Raw genomic sequence first — 14,137 nt, 5'->3', positions numbered from 1 at the left:
CTGAGAAGGCTATTTCCCATTAGAGAAACGGCCCTCTGAGCTGGAAAGGCAAAAAGGTCCTCTCGTCTAATGGGAACTATCCCATTCACACTGAAGCAGCTATTTCCCATTAGAGAAACGGCCCTCCGACCTGGAAATGCAAAAAGGTACTCTCGTCTAATGGGAACTAGCCCACTCACACTGAAGCAGCTACTTCCAATTAGAGAAGCGTCCCTTCGACCTGCAGAGGCAGAAAGGTCCTCTCGTCTAATGGGAACTAGCCCATTCACACTGAAGCAGCTATTTCCCATTAGAGAAACGGCCCTCCGACCTGGAAAGGCAAAAAGGTCCTCTCGTCTAATGGGAACTAGCCCATTCACACTGAAGCAGCTATTTCCCATTAGAGAAACGGCCCTCCGTCCTGGATAGGCAAAAAGGTCCTCTCTAATGGGAACTTGCCCACTCACACTGAAGTAGCTATTTCCCATTAGAGAAACGGCCCTCCGGCCTGGAAAGGCAGAACGGTCCTCTCGTCTAATGGGAACTAGCCCACTCACACCGAAGCAGCTATTTGTTTGTTTGTTTGTTTGTTTTATTCATTTTTTGTGCACGCCAGACCCAAGGGTAGCAGTGCGCAATGACAAGAAAATGCGAAACTTACAAGGTTACATCATAGCACAGTGAGTGGGCAAGTTCCTATTAGAGAGGACCTTTTTGCCTATCCAGGACGGAGGGCCGTTTCTCTAATGGGAAATAGCTGCTTCAGTGTGAATGGGCTAGTTCCCATTAGACGAGAGGACCTTTTTGCCTTTCCAGGTCGGAGGGCCGTTTCTCTAATGGGAAATAGCTGCTTCAGTGTGAATGGGCTAGTTCCCATTAGACGAGAGGACCTTTCTGCCTCTGCAGGTCGAAGGGACGCTTCTCTAATTGGAAATAGCTGCTTCAGTGTGAGTGGGCTAGTTCCCATTAGACGAGAGTACCTTTTTGCATTTCCAGGTCGGAGGGCCGTTTCTCTAATGGGAAATAGCTGCTTCAGTGTGAATGGGATAGTTCCCATTAGACGAGAGGACCTTTTTGCCTTTCCAGCTCAGAGGGCCGTTTCTCTAATGGGAAATAGCCTTCTCAGTGTGAGTAGGCTAGTTCCCATTATTATGCAGGACTTGGCCACTAGGGGAGCAAAAAGGGCCATTTCTCTAATGAGAACTAGCCTTCTCTGTGTGAGTGGCTAGTTTCCATTATTATGCAGGACTTGGCCACTAGGGCCAAAAAGGGCAATTTCTCTAATGGGAAATAAATAGCAGGACTTGGCCACTAGGGGCAAAAAGGGCCATTTCTCGAATGGGAACTAGCCTTCTCAGTGTGAGTGGGCTAGTTCCCATTATTATGCAGGACCTGGCCACCAGGGGAGCAAAAAGGGCCATTTGTCTAATGGGAACTAGCCTTGTCAGCGTGAGTTGGCTAGTTCCCATTATTATGCAGGACTTGGTCACTAGGGGCAAAAAGGCCATTTCTCTAATGGGAACTAGCCTTCTCAGTATGAGTGGGCTAGTTCTCATTATTATGCAGGACCTGGCCACTAGGGGAGCAAAAAGGGGCATTTCTCTAATGGGAACTAGCCTTCTCTGTGTGAGTGGGCTAGTTCCCATTATTATGCAGGACTTGGCCACTAGGGGGAAAAAAGGGCCATTTCTCTAATGGGAACTAGCCCACTCACACAGAAGCAGCTATTTCCCATCTGAGAAATGGCCCTAACAACCGATGGTCCGTTTCTCGGATGGGAACTAGTATCAACCTAACCGCTGCAAGAAAGCACGCAGATTCCAGTTGTACTTGCGCCGGCAGCCAAAGGTCACTTGTAGAAGAGTAAGCAGTCGTTGCTATGGTCCGTTTCTCGGATGGGAACTTGACACTACCTTGAGGAAGTACAGAACGGAAGGCACGTGACTTCCCAGACACGCACGAACGTGTAACCCATGTGATAAAGAGAGTAAACCGCGTCGCTAAGGTCCGTTTTTCGAGTGGGTCCTCGATTCTACCACAAGAGGACAGTAGGTCATTTTGGTGGTTCTTTGACTGAGTTCGAAAACGTGTTTTTAGGAGACTTGCAGCGCTAGCTTCTTTGACTGGTGTGTATCCTCTGATCTACCCACACAATGTAACATTTTCACCTGTTATTCATTTTTAATATTTTGTCTTGCCTGGCGATATTGTGGAGGCAAACTTTGTTGATCGTCTTTGGTACGAGTGCACATTTTATTTTAAGAGCTGTTTTACTGTCGTAGTCCTGTAGTCAATATAGCATTCATGCATCTTAATGAGAACATCATGCATGGTTGCCAGTAAGCCCAGGGTAATTTGCACTGGACTTGGAAAAAAATGAAACATTATCCCTGGAGCTTATCAAAAATCTTCTAATTTAAGTTTGCCTTGCGTGGACAATATGTGCACCCAGGTTGGCAAATGCAGTAAGCATGATTTGGGTCTGGGGTACTTTAAAACATTTTTTTTTATCCTAGCATGCCATGCTTGTAGGCAAATTGCATCCCACCCACCCTGTGCTACAGCTAGACAGTGCTTTTGACTGCGATGTGAATATAAAGCATATTTTTAACAGCATGACCCTTGGTAGCAGCTCTCAGAAATAATGTCAACATATCTGTGGCTGTTTGTGTTCTCATCCATAAGGGATGTGACTTAGCAGTTAAGCTGTAGTGCCCCTTTTGGTGTGGGATCTGACCTACATTGCATATGGCCATTCCCCTTTTGTAATGACTTGGCAGGATGAAAAAAGATCGTCTGGAGGGTTGGCAAGAGCAATGCCGAAGGTTTTGATAAACTCAAAACCTTTCGGCCACCAACATTCACATTTGTTTTTTTTGCTCATCAATACCTGCCATTGTTCAGTAACCCTCTTTAAATAAAGAATGTAGGCCCTTGTGTCATTTCTGAAAGTTGTGGTATTATCTACATTAAAACATTGGGATGAGTATTGCATTGTTAACATCTAACATTTGAAATGGAACTTTCCCTGGTTGCCCCACGATGGCAAAGTTGATGTGCAATGAACTCTTTATATATCTTTTTGCGATTTTCCGTTTTTCCATGCTTGAGTGATCCTTTCTCCAAAACCATGGACTCAGTTTTCAAATTATAAATGTTGTGTTGTGACCAGAGTATCAATAATTTGAGTAGCCCCTGGAAAACTGTGTTATCAGGTCAACCTAACTGAGAAGCCACAAGAGTCAAAGGACAAAGGTACGGCGGCTACTTAAATCCTGCATCAAGGGTATTGCCCTCTCTGAGACCATGCAGGTCCTTTCAGTGAATCATAGGACCTGCATGTTGCTCATGCGGATCACACAATGTCGTGGTTATCTCTTGCACTGTCTTATCTCTTTCATGAAGCTGATCTAAAACACAGAATGTTACTAAGCTATGCCTTGTATAACATGACCCATTTGCAGTTCTTGAATCTATTGTGAAATTTCCAAAAGAATAAGTATCCAGATGTTAGGCGTTAGAAATATATTTTAATCTTTGCATCATTTGGTATCTTTGTACAGCCTATCGGTAACCAATGCCTCTCCACAAATACCCTCCTGCCATCTGGAAGAATTTGAACTTGAAGGAGGGCATTTATTCCCGCCTACCATCCCACTATTTGCAGTCATTGCAGGAAACGAGGAAACCCACTCCAGTACACTGGGTACCCCATGGTGCCAAGTACAAACTGAATCCGAAGAACGGACAACGTGAAAGAGTTCAGGATGTTCCAATCCTTCCCTACTTCCCTCCCGAAGCTGACAAAGGACTTTGGGGAGGAGAGGGCTGGATTTCAGGATTCAGATATGCAAACAACGATAAGGTAGGAAATGAGCATTATCTATATAACTCTTTTACTACCAACTAAATATCTGTTTAGCTATTACGGGGGCTGTTTGATGAGAAGACAGGAAGACATTAATTTGATCATTTTTGTCTTGGACACAGGATGAGGAGCTGCGATCCTTGTGATCGGAGCACTATTACAATGTCCTTTGCCCCCCTCACCTCGTAATTGTCTGCCAAGCCTTCCTCTGCATCGAGTCTGTCAGAAATAATGGCAAAATCCCCCCTCAACTTAAGCAATGAGACAGTGTTTAATAAACTCAGTATATTTTCTGGCAGACTATCAGGGTGCCTTATGAGAAACCCGGCCTGGCTGGCAACCAGGATAACCCCAATGTCCCCATAGTTTAATGCTGGATCACCAGAATCTGACACATGCCAATTCTCCTTGGGCTATGAGTAGCCATGTAGTGTGCAATTAAACTTTTAGAAAGTACTTGATATTATTTGGCTTCTTCATTGTAATTGTGGAATGTTAAACCCCGGTCATTTGAGGAAATTGTGGGCTGGGGTCAAACTGATGCACATGCTTTTGGGTATGCTGTTCATTCACCAATACAATATCATCAATTTCGAAAATTCAATCATTTCCCTACCTCTTGTTGCCGTCTCTATTTCATTTTGTGGGTTCTTTTTCTTGTATCTCTGTGCAACTAGGTGTCTTAAATGCAAACGTCTGCCACACCTGGCAAGAAACCCGTTCAAATTTGATTTCTGCAGGACATTATTAAGTTTGTTGTGGAATTGCACAAGTGCCTGTAATCCCTTAGTACTTGACCGAGTATGCTTGCTGCATAGATTGCCTCATCACACTGGATAATTGTATGGCTTTTCTGAGCGTGTCCCTAAACATTTGTGCTATGCTTTTTACTTGCGGCCACAACAACATGTGATGTGTTATAATGCTCATTTATACACATTCCTGAACACACAGATTTAATATCGCATAGTTAGGACACCAGCTGGACGGAGAGCCAAATATAGCGGTTAGCTGTTGTGGTCAAACCAACCAGGCTCTCCTAAGTTATAACCAGGAGCTAAATGGCTCCCAGCAATTTCGAACCCTGTTGTTAGTACATATCAAAAACAAAGGGGTGATGGCTGGAAGGTTTAGAAAGAATCTCAACCTCTGGCATTGCTCTGGGCAACCCTCCAGACCATCGTTCTTCGCCTGCCAAGCCATTATAGAAGGAGAAAGACCACATGCAAATCAGGCTTGGTCCCACCCCAAAAGGGGCAGTCCAGCCCAAACTGCTAGGTCACATCCCTTCTGCACGCAACCACAAGCATCCACAAACATGTTTCGGCCTTGTTGGGACTCTTCAGTGAGGAGTAGCTTGGGTCTCGTGCATCTTCTTTTTTAAAACATTTTTTATTTATGCTCTTGGTTAAAAATAACCTCAGGCATATAGACAAAGATTACAATAAAACAGTAACATTTCTGCCCGATATAAAATTCTGCAGCTGAGGGGTGATCAAAGAGCTAGCCGAATAGAGAGCATTACAAAATTGATTTGTTGTAATAAAATCCGTTATCATAGCCTTTCTAATAGGCAGTTTGCAACATAGGGCAACCTGTTAAAACATGGCGTAGGGTGTCTACTACTATGTTGCAAAGCCTACAGCTTCTTTATCCGTGGGTAGATTCAACCAGCTTCCCGTGTACTCCATCGTCCGGAGAATGTTAAGACAAAGGTAAATTATGAATCTTAATTTCCCATTGCACAACTTGGTTAAATAAGTATGTGGAGTTCCAAATGAAAAGCTTTGTTGGATATACTCACTATAACGTTTCTTGCTTTGCAAGAAGTTTAGTCTTTTAACATTGTCCCAGCGTCATGATCTATTTAAAATCAGCTCAGCGTTGGGTAAGGACTGTATTTTGTGCTCGTTATAGAGGATGTTGTTGAAGTGGGAAGTAAGTTTCTCTCAGAACGAAGAAAGCCATTTGTACGTGGATGCCTCAGACACGTTGCCAATAATATCATTAAGGCCTGGTTATCTGTTGGGCAGGCTACTAGCTGGTTATATAAACTGCACTGTTATCCGTCCGTCGCTGTCGCCTGGTGAGGGAAGGAGCCCTCCCATCCTATCATATCCTCGCACTGGCCAGAAGCGCCACGGAGCGCGATCGCTCGATCACTTGAGCCTGAGTCAGCCCCACCTTCACAGCGACCTGCCGATGCCTGCAGTGCCGCACAGGAGTTAACCCGACCACACCAAGACACCTTGTAATCATTTGGTGAGCTGCCGCCATTAAAGCCCACGGGTGGCGGACTCGAAAATGGCCACCTCCAGTATTGTTTACATGGTTGCCTAGCAGCCTGCTTAACACCGATGCAGGCCGTGATTGGCCCCTTATCCTATTTTAGCACAGTGTCACCACCGGAATGCGAGAGCCGGCCCTTCCTGGCCAAGGCCCTCATAAGCAAGGCACGCGCCTGTCTACAGCCTGTCCACGGCTGCATCAGAGCCGCGAGGAGATTCCAGCTGCTTCCCTTTTGCTTCCCCTTTGTGTAAGCAACCACCATCAGAGAGTCCACGTCTCAAGATCTGTCCCCATGCATATCTTGTTATAGTATATGCCCCCTCTCCGACTCCCTGCAATAAAGCTCCAGGTTTCTTAGAGGGATACCAAGTATTGACTCACTTGGGAACTACCACCCTTATCACGCCGCATTCTCTTCGCGGAAACTGACATATCACTGCGACCGACACAGCGTCTGCACTGTAACCTTCTGCCTGTCGATTAAATATTGCTGCTTAATTAGCCTATTGGCATACCTCTGTTATAACATAACAACCACTACCGAATGAACTAGTAATGGTGTAGTAATGGTCCCTTACATCAATGCACGCCCTGCATATTTTGCGGCCTACATTTGACTGTCTGCTGCCCACCATCGTTTATACCTAGCCCAGCCCCGGATTATACTTACCCATGCTATGATCGAACCAGCCTACTGTGTTGCCCAGACCTACCTGGCCCTTAACTACTGCTATTTTTGAACTAGCCTAGTGTGTTGCCAAGACCTACCCAGGCCCTCTGCTTGCTTGATTGTTTGATTGCCTCTGCAAATTGCCGAACTAGACCATCTAGGAGGTGCTTCAACACCCAATACAGTTTACTGAGACAACCCATTAGCCCTACTGTGATTCAATACTCTGCATTATCCCACTGCTACTCATCATCGCCAGGCCTGCCCAGATGGAGCATCAGCTGCACCCCGATCAGAGCTCTACCACAGCCCTCAATCGCACGATTAAGGCCACCCCCTTCCTAGCCACACTGAGCACCTACAGCCAGGTCTCAAGAATCAGGCCTACATTTTTCCTACCTAATTTACACCCTGCCCCATCCTGTTACAGCAAATGTACACCCCCCATCCTAACCTTTGCCAAAAATACACCTCACAGCAGGTACACCTACCACTTGCCCTGACACTACTGTCAGAAACACTAGACTAAGAACTAGGTTTCTTACTCGCTATAGCCAACTGGCCAAACACAACCCTAAAATTACCAGTAAACCACCTACAACAGATGGCATAGACCAACAACCAACTCACAAAGGATCTCACGCCAACCCGAAGAGCCTTCAGCTAACAAAAACCAACACCTCTTGCAGAATCAGCCCCTAATAGGAGCTTTAATAAACGCCATGTCCCTTGTAGCCCACGTGACTGAGACTGTGGACATATTGTCAAACAATCTAGACTTCCTTGCAGTAACGGAAACATGGCTGCATGCCGCAGCAGGCCCATCACTTGCCTTAGCAGTCCCTGACAATTACTCTATTCTCAGAGCTGATAGACCCAACTCCAGATTAGGAGGTACCGCCATCATCTTTAGATCTACGCTAGACATGTGAATAGCCACCTCTACTCCTTTTGCCTCATGCAAACTACTATAAGTTTAACTCCAAACATCGCCTAAAAGCACTATCACCATCCACCTAATATATAGGCCTCCAGGTCCCTTGGGATAATTTGAGGAAGACATCATGTCATAAGCGGCTGAAAACACCAAACCTACCGCGCAAAACCTCATCCTAGGAGATTTTAACCTTGGCTACAACCACCCTAATGACTTACCTGCCACATCTCTAGCCAATGCCTTGTCTGAATACGGATTTCTACAAAGAATCAGCCAACCTACCCACGAGAAAGGTAGGACACTCGATTGGGTAGCAGACCTAAACTGCAACATCTCACTAAAGGAGGCATCACCCCAATGTGGACTGACCACTACCTCCTCTCCTTTGAACTTAACATTAACAATCTAGTGAAGAAAATAAGCCCAGTTGCACCACCATGTCTTACTAGAAAAAACGCAACATCACAGCTGAGGCCAGCCTACCTCTAGTAAACCCTAGCCTCAATGCTCTACCCTTCACGAACAACACACATCTACTGGTAGACACCTACAATGAATCCATGGCCAAAGCTGTTGCTACTATGGCCCCACTAAAAATGTGCAGTGGGAAACCAAGAGCACATCTGAACTCCTGGTTCACTCCCAAACTAAAACTGCTACATACAGAAAAGAGGAAATTTGAAACACTTTGGAAAAACACCCCCTCTTCAGAGAATAAAACTAACGTAGCAAATATTACGGCCACATACAAAAGCGAGATCATCCGAACCAAAAGAGACTTTCAATGATAGAATAAACCAAGCAGGCTCCAGTACCAAAGAATTATTAAACATTTTAAGAGAGCTGGAAAATCCGAACCCACCCGTCGACACTTGCATTAAGGACAAACCTTGGTGCACCAGCTTCCAAAATGCACTCGCCAACAAAATCATAGCTCTTCAGACCAAAATAGCCGACAAAACGGCAGCAACTAACCGCCCGTAATCCAACTAGCCCGACTGCCTACGCCTCGTCGCATTAAACCTCAGGCTTTAAATTCACCAATGTATCTGTACCAGAGGTACAAAAAAATTATAGCCTCACTGAAACCTAACTGCCAGGCTGACAGCTGTCCAGTACAGATCAAAAAAGACGCGGTCAGAGACCTTGCCCCATTTATCACCAAACGACTCCACTCATCCTTCTCTAGCAACTCCGTACCATGCAACCTGAAGGAATCATGGGTGCTCCCACTACTTAAGAAACAAACACTAGACCCATTAATACCCACAAACTACAGACCGATCACAACAGTCCCTTTTTTCTTTTAAAAATTCTAGATAGGGTTGCATATTTGCAAATCCAAGACTATCTTGAGACAAGCAAACTATTAGGAACACGTTAATCTGGTTTCAGACCCCAACATGGAATGGAAAATTGCCCTTGTTGACCCCAAAAGCCAGATCGACGATCTAAAAGACAAAGGAAGAGTGGCCATCCTACTCCTTAGACCTATCAGCGGCCTTTGACCTGGTCGACCATAAGGTACTTTTTGATCACCTCGGCAGCTCACTTCTCGGGCTCCGCCATCACTTGGATTCAGTCATTCCTTAACGCGACCATGCGTGTCTTTTCACCCGCAGGAGCGGCCAACCCTATACCTATCACCTGTGGCGTGCCACAAGGCTCATGTGTCTTGCCTACTTTGTTTTATATCTTTACAAAGCCTCTATTCAATAAACTGGGTCTTCTGGGTGTCGCCTACACCAATTACGCAGATAACACCCAGATACTCCTACCTCTATCCGGTATCTATAACACTGATGTATCTCGGATCAATTAAATCTACACCATCATTCAGGCATGGATGGCCTTCCACGGCCTCTGCCTGAATGATAAGACCAAAATCCTCATGGTTGGCTCACCTACCAACCTAACAAAACTCGGCTCAAACTACACTAGCATAAGCATTGATGGGAACGACATACCCGTTGCCAAAGATGTAAAAAGCCTAGGTTTTTACCTTGACTCCAATTCCAATCTAACCAAACTTGTGAACATGACTGTCTCAGCCACCGCCTACACAGGCAAACTGATCAGGGCGTGCAGACCCATACTGTCATCAAACATTTGACTTACATTAGCTAGAGCACTTATACATTCCAAATTGGACTACTGTAATGGTCTCTCCTTAGGCGGCAATAAATCCATACTCCACAAACTGCAATTACTGCAGAACAATGCGCTCAGAGCCGCCCTTAACCTACCCAGAAGAGAGGACATCCCAGCAACCAGAAAACTCTGCAAATGGCTCTCCATACAAGAAAATATTAACCTGAAAACTCTCTGCTTCACCCACAAAGCACTTAACCACCTAGCCCCACCTTATCTTACTGACAAATGTACGCTGAGATCTTCCATCCGCACTACGAGGTCCACTAATACCTCCTGCCTTGTGGTACCTAGATACAACCTCAAAAGAGCAGGTGGATCCAACTTCCAGGCCCTGGCCTCTCAACTATGGAACACACTCCCACTGGACATCAAATCCATCCAAGTATTTGATAAATTCAGAAGCAGTTTCTCCCCTGGCTACTCAATAAAAACGAACCCACTCTTCTCACTCCGCTATGCACCTTGGACTAGTTGGTAACTGTACCCTCCTGTTCATATACGTATGCTTCCTTTACTCACTCATGACTGCCTTGTACTTTGTCTTGTATGCAGAAAACATGTAACCATGTTCTTACTCGCTAGCGCCCAGATACCCCTGGGTCAGGTGCGCTATATAAGTAAAATAAACTGTTGAATTATTGAATTAACCAGCGAGATCTGTTTATATAGACGACTACCTTGCATCTAGCAACCTCTACTGGAACTGATTGAGGTACCCCTAAGATGGAGTGCAAGAACTTTCCTTCTAGCCAATCAACCTATCTCTCACGCAATAGATCTAAGCTATACAGTAGTTCAGGCACTTTACTAGTACAATAGATTGTCCGCATTACTTCAATGTTATTGGCACCCTTGGATGCAATACGCTCTCTTAATTGCAATCTACTTTTTCCAGGTTTTAGATCAAAGGTAGCCTTCATAAAAGGGGCTGGCAGGGGCAGATTGTATAGGGAGCCTAAATACACTTAACATTCAACAATTTCCAGTACATGCTGATCCAAAGCACACACAAATTTACCTCGTTTAGAGCGTCGATTCCCCAATATCAGAATTATTGTTTTGGTTTTGTTTATGGTAATGATAATGATGTGTTATTTATATAGCGTCTTAATCCAAAGCGTTTTACAGAGCACATATTTACATACAATATCACCCAACCGAAATTGGTACTCATTTATCGAGCTCGAAAGGATGAAAGGCTCTGTTGGCCTTGCCGGGATTCGAACCTGCGACCTGCAGGTCACGCTCAGATCGCAGCAGCGAGCGCTCAACCCGCTGAGCTATTTTACCGGCATGTAAGGTGGTTCAGTGTTAAATATGTGTCAAGACTAGTGATTGATTGCTGGAGGTCTATAGGGGTCTGATCCATTAAAACAGTGTCACCTGCATAGATTGGCCACAGTACTAATTCTTTTCCTATAAGAGGTGGAATATTACACACCAAACCGAAGGCACTATCCATATTGGAGATGTAGAGATTGAAAAGCAGGGGTGCCAAGACGCACCCCTGTTTCAGTCTCTGATTGGTATAAATCTGGTTTGACAAGGGTTCCTCCTGTTTTAATCTTACTGTCACCTTAGTATCGGTGTAGAGGGGCTGAATAGAAAACAATTGCATAGGATCCAAGCCCCAGGTTCTGAGTTTGTGCCATAGTAATGGCCAAAAAAAGGAATAAAACTCTTTAGTAAAATCTATAAAGCATACGCCTATTCACCCATTGAGTTGCTTAGTGGTCTCCTCGGCCAGTTAGTGTAAAGCAGAAAGATTATGAATAGTACTAAGGCCCTTCCTAAAGCTAGTCTGGCATTTATTAAGGAGGCGTTTATCAGCGGCCCACTGTGAAAGTTGCTTCTAGAGTAGAGATGCAAATATCTTGGAACTAGAATGAAGCATGGCAAGAAGCCTGTAGTTGGAGGAATCCTCTCGCCACTTTTAAAAAACCGGAGCCAAAATGGATTCCCTCCAACTATTGAGTATCAAGCCACTTGAAATAATATGTTGAAATGGTTCACTTAATCGGGACGCCCAGAATTCGGGGCTTGCCTTCAAGACCACATTCACATAGCTTTAGGGCCCAAGGCCCTAGAGGGCTTCAATTTGAGGATCAACATAAGAATATCATCAGTATCCCAGTTAAGTATAAAGTCTATGTAGTCACTTTTAATTTGCTGCAGTGAATTATCTCTGTATAGTGCAGAAAGGTGTTCCAGCCAGGCACACTCAGATAAGACATTCGTATCCAAGCCACCAATATTAGTAGAATGCTGTTTATAATAGGCATAACATTTCCTATTGCCATTTGTTTATAATAGTCCAAAAATGAACTTCCAGTGGTCGTTGTGTCATGCCTGTGCCATCTTAACCAATTTTTGTACCTGGTACTAAGGGCAGCAAGAGATTTGGCATTTGTGCTCTCAGGGTGACATCCTTCTAATTTGTGCTCTTACACCATTATAATGTATTTTCTTTTATTATATTTGGCTACATCAAAAATACCATTGTTACGATGGCGTGACTTTTCTCCTTGTGAATTCAAATTAAGGTGATGACCTAGGAATTTAGTAAATGCCTTCAAGTCCCAATTATTCTTTGAGGCAAGATTTGTGGGAATCTGGGTCGATGTTTATAAATACAGCAATCTTGCCAACATTAATATCAGGCCAGATTATACGATTTTCTTGTAGATTCACACTCGGATTATCTGTTTAAGGACACAAGGATCTTTAAGCGTCTGGGACCAAGAAATTGAAAAAATGGTCACTGATCTGAACTTCAGATCTTGTTATGGGACTAGAAAATGCACAAAGGGGTGGTGCAAGAGTACATAGTCAATAACTGGAGAATATCTACCATTAGACAATGTCCGGTTTAACATTTGGCCTCTTGATGCTTTCTTATTAAGGCACACTAAGTCAAGTGTTAGAAAGCTTGCCCAATCCATAGTCATTAGTTAGTCGTGGCCTCCTGTGAGATGGAGATGGCTGCAACATCATCAATCGCTGCAATTATGGGTTTTTCAAAATAAATGTTATTTATGAACAAGGCAGGTTATGATAATACAACATTTGATCAGATTTGACATGCATCATGAAACAACGTGTTTTATTACCCTCCCTTATTATCCTCCCTTCCCATGGTCGTTAGGTCCCCAAACGCTGCCCCCTCTATCCTGTTTCTTGCGACATGCCTCCGTCATTTAGAGTCCTTCGCGCCAGTTGGGGCTTGTAAGTCAAAGCTGGAAAGTTCTGGTCGAAGTCTAAGACTGGGCCCCAAATGTTTTGGAAACGATGAAGGTGGCCCGCCCTGGTTGCCATTACCTTTTCCGTGATTAATACCTCCCAGACTTTCACCCACCAAAAGGGCATAAGAGGACCCTCTACAGATATCCATCTGCGGGCCACCACAATTCTGCCTGCCAGAAGGCAGTGAGATAGTAATTTAGCTTTGGGTCCAGATCTTGGGTAGGTTCCGGAGATCGGGGCTCCCAGCAGAATGGGTTCAGGGTCTAGGGGTAGCTGTATCTGGGTGATTTCTACAATGGTTAAGTCATTGCTTCCAGAAGTTTTGGGCTTTAGGCCACGTCCACCACATATGAAAGAAGGACCATATTTGGCCACATTGTCTCCAACATTGCGGGTCAAGTGTGTGATTCATGTGAAGGATCTTAGAGGAGGGTAGTACCAACGCATAAGGATCTTATATGCACATTCCCTGTTTGTGATGCATGCTGATGAGGAGTGGGTCCGGGTCCAGATATCCACCCATGATTGGTCCTCTATAGGGTGGCCCAGATCTGCTTCCCATTGGGCCATATATCGAGTTTTGAAGGTTAGAAAATCCTTCTGCAGGAGTTTATATAGAGTGGAGATTTTCTTTCGGGCCGGGAGCTCCCTAAGAGTTAGTTCGATGGCTGTAGCTGCTTGGGGGGCGGGTAGCTGCTTGGCGGGTCTGTGGGTGGGAGCACCAGTGACGCAGTTGGATGTATGTGAATCTGTCCTTTTCCTGAAGCTGGAAGATTTCCTTAACATCGTTCAAAGGAATAGTGCTGTCCTCCTTCAAAGAGTTGTCCTAGGGTCTCCAGGCCTCCCGCAATCCAGGTTGTGAGGTTCTGGGTGGATATCCCAGGCGAAAAGGTTGGGTTCCGAAATACCGGGGAGGAGGGGCCGAGCCCCATCGGAATCCCCTTCTGCTTTAGGGTCTTATCCCAGTAGGTCCTACCACTGTTGCCGCACTGGAGGT

The 14,137-nt window shown here is 44.9% G+C and overlaps 1 protein-coding gene across 5 annotated transcripts in view; it reads left to right on the top strand.

Annotated features, from left to right (window-relative positions):
* The window catches only part of MRPL28 (mitochondrial ribosomal protein L28), a 413,414-nt gene that overhangs the window by 25,541 nt on the left and 373,736 nt on the right, over positions 1 to 14,137 (top strand). For 2 of the 5 annotated variants that reach the window (XM_069647852.1, XM_069647856.1), the window contains exons 1-2: positions 1,967 to 2,105; positions 3,543 to 3,844. In XM_069647852.1, the coding sequence (XP_069503953.1) occupies positions 3,557 to 3,844 (288 nt within the window). In that variant the 5' untranslated portion in view covers positions 1,967 to 2,105; positions 3,543 to 3,556. Of the gene's footprint in view, positions 1 to 1,957; positions 2,106 to 3,542; positions 3,845 to 14,137 lie in introns of those variants that run through there. The other 3 variants (XM_069647855.1, XM_069647854.1, XM_069647853.1) reach the window with 3 other exon arrangements.

This window comes from Ambystoma mexicanum, chromosome 2q, assembly GCF_040938575.1.
Source record: "Ambystoma mexicanum isolate Mex_15411 chromosome 2q, UKY_AmexF1_1, whole genome shotgun sequence".
Taxonomy (NCBI): Eukaryota; Metazoa; Chordata; class Amphibia; order Caudata; family Ambystomatidae; genus Ambystoma; species Ambystoma mexicanum.
This window is presented reverse-complemented; position numbering and strand designations above follow the sequence as displayed.